This window comes from Anopheles cruzii, unplaced genomic scaffold, assembly GCF_943734635.1.
Source record: "Anopheles cruzii unplaced genomic scaffold, idAnoCruzAS_RS32_06 scaffold00454_ctg1, whole genome shotgun sequence".
Taxonomy (NCBI): domain Eukaryota; kingdom Metazoa; phylum Arthropoda; class Insecta; order Diptera; family Culicidae; genus Anopheles; species Anopheles cruzii.
Genome location: NW_026454057.1, coordinates 1,863 through 8,416, shown reverse-complemented (window position 1 = coordinate 8,416; position 6,554 = coordinate 1,863). Strand labels below are relative to the sequence as shown.

General features: G+C 54.2%; 1 protein-coding gene across 1 annotated transcript; it reads right to left on the bottom strand.

Moving 5' to 3' along the window:
• Positions 1-2,078: 2,078 nt before the first annotated feature.
• Positions 2,079-6,159, bottom strand: LOC128276080 (uncharacterized). The gene is made up of 4 exons (XM_053014549.1): positions 5,061-6,159; positions 4,583-4,994; positions 2,569-3,713; positions 2,079-2,494 (listed from the first exon to the last, which is right to left on the bottom strand). The coding sequence occupies exons 1-4, from the start codon at positions 6,157-6,159 to the stop codon at positions 2,079-2,081; spliced, it is 3,072 nt and encodes a 1,023-aa protein (XP_052870509.1).
• Between the last annotated feature and the right edge of the window lie 395 nt (positions 6,160-6,554).

Below are 6,554 nucleotides of genomic sequence, written 5' to 3'. Positions count from 1 at the left end.
CGAACCGACGGCCGCGAATCCTGAGTGGCGCGCCCCGGGAAGCCTGACATGATGTCGTGCGCTCTCGGCGGGTCCATCCGGGTCTGGCGTGGCTGGCTGGTTTGATGGATGTGCGATGGTTTACGATTTGTGCTTAACGACTGCGTTTGTATCTCTTCCGGATTCGTGTGCCATATTTTAATCAATACCCTTGTTAGCTGCCTGGCTGGCAACCGGCGCAGCGTAAGCGACATGATTTACGGACGTAACGGTACGGCGAATTCCGTGCCATTACACGCGGCGCGGATAACTGATAACAAATAATTACCGCAACGGTTGGGACATGTGGTTGGGTGCATGTTGGTTACATTCGTTTAACTGTTTTGCGATTTCGATTCGCCCAGAAGTCCAACTTATTCCGTCCATTTTCTCAGCAGATTGTTCAGCAATTGTTGACCGAAAAATGCTGTGCGTGTTTGTGCAGTTAAATGATTTTAAATCACGGAGTCGGATACGCCCGAAACCGTGCCCGTACCATATTGCCAGACCGTCCGCGTTCATCGTCAACGAGAGCAAACGGCCAAATGCACACCACACGGCCCACTTTTATGGGCCCATTTCGGGGTGCCCGGGGAACATCATTTAACTGGCCCCTTTTTTAATGTGCGCACGCCAGTCGCACTCGTAAATTGCAGCCAGAATTTTCGGTTTTACGCCCCACAACCGCCATTTGTCCGCCTCGCTCAATTATACGGTGGGTGTCCCATCCGAGATCGATCAAAGTTCAGCGCCTAGATGCAGACCAACCGCAAAGCATCTGGCACGGTACAAAATAAACCGCCAAAACAACGAGCGAGCGAGATCGGCAGATTCAGCACCGTTTGAACGCGATGTAACATCACGCCCGCCAGCTGAAGGACGATGTGACATCGAGAGACATCCTCGGGAATGGGGGACAAATAAAATTAAATTCAATTTCGCTTCGGGCACAATTCGGAATGGCACCGTGCGGTACCCCAGGACCCGCGGGAATCCCCAGTGCGTGTGTGTGGAAGAAGAAATATTACTTTCATTTCCACAATGCAACCCACGGTGACGCGGCGTTTCCATGCCAACGGCCGCACGGCAACCACCGTGGCGACGCGAATGAAAAATCATTTTCCATGGCAAAATGGAACAAGCCAGCGGTGGGCATTGGGCGGGAGCGCCACACACGCGTGCCCTCACTCATCGACGGCCGCCTATTGATTCGACAAATTTATCGTCAACCGTTCGGGGCCCCAAAGCTCCCCCAAAAATTCGTCTCCGGAGTCGTCCCTTTTGAAGCCTCGTGCCTAATTTGTCACACCGCTTCGCGGCCACGGTGACACGCGGCCTTTCACATGCATTCACTTGGCAGCACAATAGATACCACATACCCATTCGTGATTCCCGCGGACCCGGGGAGCGGCATAATTGTAATTTATTACACGGCCAAACAATCGCGCAGATCCTGCGGGGGCCGTGGCGCAAAATATGCTTCACCGAAGCTCAAACATTTATCGCTCTATTGTTGGAAATTATAAGGCCGAGTGAGTTCTAGGCGCGGAACCCGCCCTACCAGACTCGCGCTTCCTGTGAAGGTTGATTTATCGTCCGGTACGGTTTCACCGTTATTTAAACGAGGTGTGCCTTCGGCCAAGGGACGGTGTGGACTCCGGTGAGTTATCGTTTGGCTCGGCCGGGGCACACGTGGAATGGACACCGTGATAAAATCAATCTAATTTGCAAATTGAACTGTCCCAAGGGCCGTCCGGATCGGTGAACCCGACAAGGGGAAAAGGAAATCACTCAGAAAAGCCATCAAAAATCTCACTTCCTGTTCCTGTATTTTGTCTTTTATTCGACTTTTCTTTATGTTACTCGTTTAAAACCACTCCTTGAACGAATGTTCATTGCTAATATTAGTAATTTTAAAAACGAATCGTGGCATTAGGGTACATCGCAGTGTAATATTGGGTTAGTACGATTAAAGAAGCATATATCCGTAGGGTGCATGTTCCGGTGAACGGGTGCACCAGTGTTGGTAGTTAATTTCCTGCACCGCCTCGCTCGCTCACTCACAACTTGGTGGCATCCAACCAGATGCCGCCTTCCGCCTCCAGTATGCCGGCCGTTTTAGACATGCGCATCGGAAGCTGCATCCGTGAGCTGACCGTGAACCGCAGTCGGCTCACCAGCTGCACGATACCGAACTTGACCTCCAGCAGCCCAAACCGCATTCCTATGCAGTTGCGGGGCCCATCGCCGAACGGTAGGAATGCGTGGGTATGGCGCGCCTGAACCGCTTCCGGCGCGAAACGGTCCGGATCAAACCGTTCCGGATTCGGGTAGTGCGCGGGATCGTAGTGTATCGAGTAGATGGGCACCATCAGCATGCAGTCCTTCTCGAGCGTAAACTTCTCCGTTTCCACGTGGTACGGCTTGGTCGAGACGCGAATCAGCTGCGGTACCGGTGGGTACATTCGAAGCGTCTCTGGAAGGGAAACAAAGAGTGAAAAGGTTAGATCGGTAGTAACGAAGACCCCATTCGAGCTGGCCCACTATTACCGTTGATGACCTGATCGAGGTACGTCATTTCCTTGAGCGCCTCGTACGTGATCTTGTTGCCGTGGAGCCGCAGCTTGTCGAGCACTTCCTCGCGCACCCGCTCCTGGATGTCGCGGTTGTTGGCCAGCTCGTACAGCGCGAACGAGAGCGTGGTCGATGACGTTTCGAAACCGGCAAAGAAAAACACGAACGCCTGAGCGGCCACTTCATCGAGTGTTAGCTTGTCCTGGGGTCCATCGGCCTCGCCCTCCTCCACGGTTCCCTTGTTCTTCAGCTGGATCAACATATTGAGAAAGTCGGGCCGCTCGATAAGGTTCTTCTCGCGGTGCTCCACCGTTTCTCGCACCAGACTGATAAAGTAGGATGACACGCTGGACGGTAAGACACGCAGGCGCAGCTTGCGACCCCACTCTTTGAATGTTATCAGCAGGAAGATGTACATGTTGCGCCAGACCGGCGGTTTGAACACTTCATCGCCAATCGTGAGTAGCTTCGAGCCTTCGTTCTTCAACGAGTTACACTGCAGTCCGAAGGCACACGAACCCACCACGTCGCAGGTGAAGCACTGGCAGAGCAGCTTCATGTTGATGGGCTCACCGCGATCGACGTACTTTGTGACGGACGTCAAAAACTCATCACCTATCTCACATATCGTGGTGAACATGGCCTTGATCTTGCCGGACGTGAACGTGGGGCTAAGCTTATTGCGCAAGTATCGCCATCGCTCGCCGTCGATCGCAAACAAATGGCCCGACAGCGGATCATCCCGCTCGTTCACGTACAACCCGCGATCGTGGAAGCTGTTGAAGTCCTTCACCAGCATGCACTTCACCATGTCCAGGTCCGTCACGATCAGCACGGGCTTGAGCATAAAGTACATCCCGGCGAACGGTCTGGACAACGACTTGCCCATATCGTAGGCCAACTGCAGCACGTCGTTGAAGTGTAGCGTCCGGCCAACGTTCTTCATGTTGCCCAACGGAAACGATGCCTCCAGCTGCGGGATCCCTCTCTGGTCCCAGTAGCGGTACAGCTGCCGGGTGTAGTAGTACGCCAGACCCAGAACGGGCAGCACCAGGTATAGCAGCACACTGACGTAATCCATCGCAACACAGCCGCGTCTGGGCCACTGATCTGTAAATAATCTCGTAAGCGGAACCTACCACGACTGCCCTCGGCCACGGTCAAGAGCAAACTAACAGCGAGCCGTGTGACCGGTTTGTGTGTCGATTCTGCGGTCATCAACGAACGACTGCTCCGCTACATCACGCCCACCGACAAAGCGCTCTACAGTGGTGCTGGTATCGCTTTCGGTGCGAGATACGCGTCGGTAGGCCTCTTAATTCCCTTGCGTCGATACTCATACACACTGGACGGGACAAGATACGCGCAACTGCGTAGATCTAGGGCGTTTCCAGCCGGCCGCTGTGCTGTGGATTCAATTATCAAACGCGATTCTAATTTTAGCCCATCACCCTCTGCGGTTTGATGCTTCAATGAGGAACCATCAAAAAGTCGGTTCCGTTAGAAGGCGTCTGAATGTTTGTCCTTCGACACTGCTGCCTGTACGATATAAAGGCCGGTCCATTTGGTGTTTGGGTTCTGAAGATGGGGTGCCTTCTTGGAACCAAATGTCGTCCAAGTTTTTAGCTTCAATTTCGCCGAAGAACTAATCAGCTAACATTTCTCGGCCCACCAGACCAAAATCCTGACCGCGACAGTCACTCGTTGTGGGTGCATTGGCTTCTCTTGCACGATGTGTGGGTTTCCTGTGAAATCAGCTTTGTTGTGCAGTTTGAGTTCAAGACTCACCACCCTGGAAATAATTTTAATTGCCCTCGGAATTTTTAATTTTAAGTTTCCGAACTTTCCGCAAGCGTATAGCGTCCCGTTTCTTAAATGTCAAAAGTTTTACTCAATGTTTACAATTTCCATAATGAAGTCAAGTAATCGGTAGCTTAGAATCCAATCACTATATGGCACTATATACGCAAACACTGTATCGCTCGCTCACGCCCTGGTGGCATTCAACCAAATGCCGCCGTCCACCTGGAGGAATCCGGTGTTTTTGGCCAACCGCAGCGGGACTTCAGTGCGCGGATCGACGGTGAAGCGTAGCCGGCTGAGCAGCTGCACGACCCCGAACTTTGCCTCCAGCAGCCCGAATCGCATCCCGATGCAGTTGCGCGGACCTTCGCCGAACGGCAGGAACGCAAGCGGATGGCGACCCTCGGCAGCTTCCGGTGCGAATCGCTCCGGCCGAAAGCACTCCGGCTCGGGAAACAGGTCCGGATCGTGGTGGTACGAGTAGATCGGTATCAACACCATGTCACCCTTCTTGAGCGTCAAGTTGGCTGCCTCGAGGTGGACCGTCTGCGTTACGGAACGCATCAATTGCCCGACCGGCGGATAGATGCGCAGCGTCTCTGCCAAATCGAAAACGGAACACTTTGTAGCGGCAGTGCGGCATCCTTTCGCCAGGGGTCACCTACCATTGATCACCTGGTCGACGTACGTCATCTCTTTGAGTGCCTCGTACGTGATCAACCCTTCGTCGGTGCCGTGAGCCAGCTTTTCCAGAATCTCCTTCCGGCATCGCTCCTGCACTTCCGGGTGGCTGGCGAGCAGAAAGAGCGCGAACGAGAGTGTGGTCGATGACGTTTCGAAGCCGGCGAAGAAAAACACAAACGCCTGGGCGGACACTTCGTCCAGGGTGAGTTTCTCGGTGGCGTGGTCACCGCCGTCCTCCACCGTGCCTCGGTTTTTCAGCTGAATCAGCAGGTTCAGGAAGTCGGACCGTTCGACGCCGTGTTGCTCACGGTGCGCCACCGTTTCGCTCACCACGCCTATAAAGTACGAGGACACGTCCCGCGGGAACAGTGGAAGGCGTAGGGCACGCGAAAGGCGCGGAAGTACCGACAGAACCATCGAGTACATCATGCGCAGCGGTGTCTGGCGGAACACCTTGTTGCCAACCTCGAGCAACTTCGCGTTGCCATTCTTGAGCGCGTTACACTCCAAGCCGAAGGCACATGAGCCCACCACGTCGCAGGTGAAGCACTGGCTCAGCTTCTTGATGTCGATCGGCACGCCGCGGTCGATGTACTGCTCAGCGCCGGCCAAAAACTCTACGCCAATCGTGCGGATCGTCCCGAACATGGCCTTAATCTTGCCGGACGTGAACGTTGGGCTGAGCTTGTGGCGCAGATAGCGCCACCGTTCGCCCGCGATCGAGAACAGATGGCCCGACAGCGGATCGTCCCGCTCGTTCACGTACAGCCCGCGATCGTGGAAGCTGCCGAAGTCTTTCACCAGCACCTGCTTCGCCACATCGAGATCGTTCACGATCAGCACCGGGTTGGTGAGAAAGTAGAGTCCGGCTACCGGCGATTGGTCGCGGAAACGCCGGTAGGCGCGATCGAGCAGCTCGTTAAAGCTGAACTCCTTGCCCATGCCCCGCATGTTGCCGAACGGTAGCGTTGGCTCGAGCTGCGGGATGCCACGGTCAGTCCAGTAGCGGAAGCTGCGACTGGCGTAATAGTAGAGCAGCGCTGCGGCTGTCGCCGCAAGCGCCAACAGTACCGCAAACATGACGGACGCTTCGGACGGTTCACTTCGTCCAGTTGAACCGCACACTACGGCAGACACACCGGTACTGCCGACTTGGAAGCCGGTCAGTCCCGAACGAGAGTGAGAGTGAGCTACGCGGTGAGCTATTTTTATTTCGCGTCAATAACGTTCCTCGGACTCGTGTGGGTAATGCGTCTGAATCTCTTAATCGCGGGCGTGTTCTATCGATGTCATAATTGCGGGGTCCAAAGGTCCATCACCGGTTTCGCTTCGCCTTCATTTTCGTTCCCTATTACTAGGTGTGTGCGTTGAGAAGTGAAATTTTAGAATGATGGCTGTACCTGCCGATTGGGACTTCCCAGTTTTGCGGTTCATTCATCATTACCTCATTTTGACATCAGGTAAATCAGTCCGGG

Bases quoted from the DNA above. Each gene is read 5' to 3' on its own strand.
- LOC128276080 (XM_053014549.1), bottom strand. From the start codon at position 6,159: ATGTTTGCGGTACTGTTGGCGCTTGCGGCGACAGCCGCAGCGCTGCTC. The intron at 4,995-5,060 runs GTAGGTGACCCC...TCGATTTGGCAG, and splicing joins CGTCGACCAGGTGATCAATG to AGACGCTGCGCATCTATCCG. The intron at 2,495-2,568 runs GTAATAGTGGGC...TTTCCCTTCCAG, and splicing joins CCTCGATCAGGTCATCAACG to AGACGCTTCGAATGTACCCA.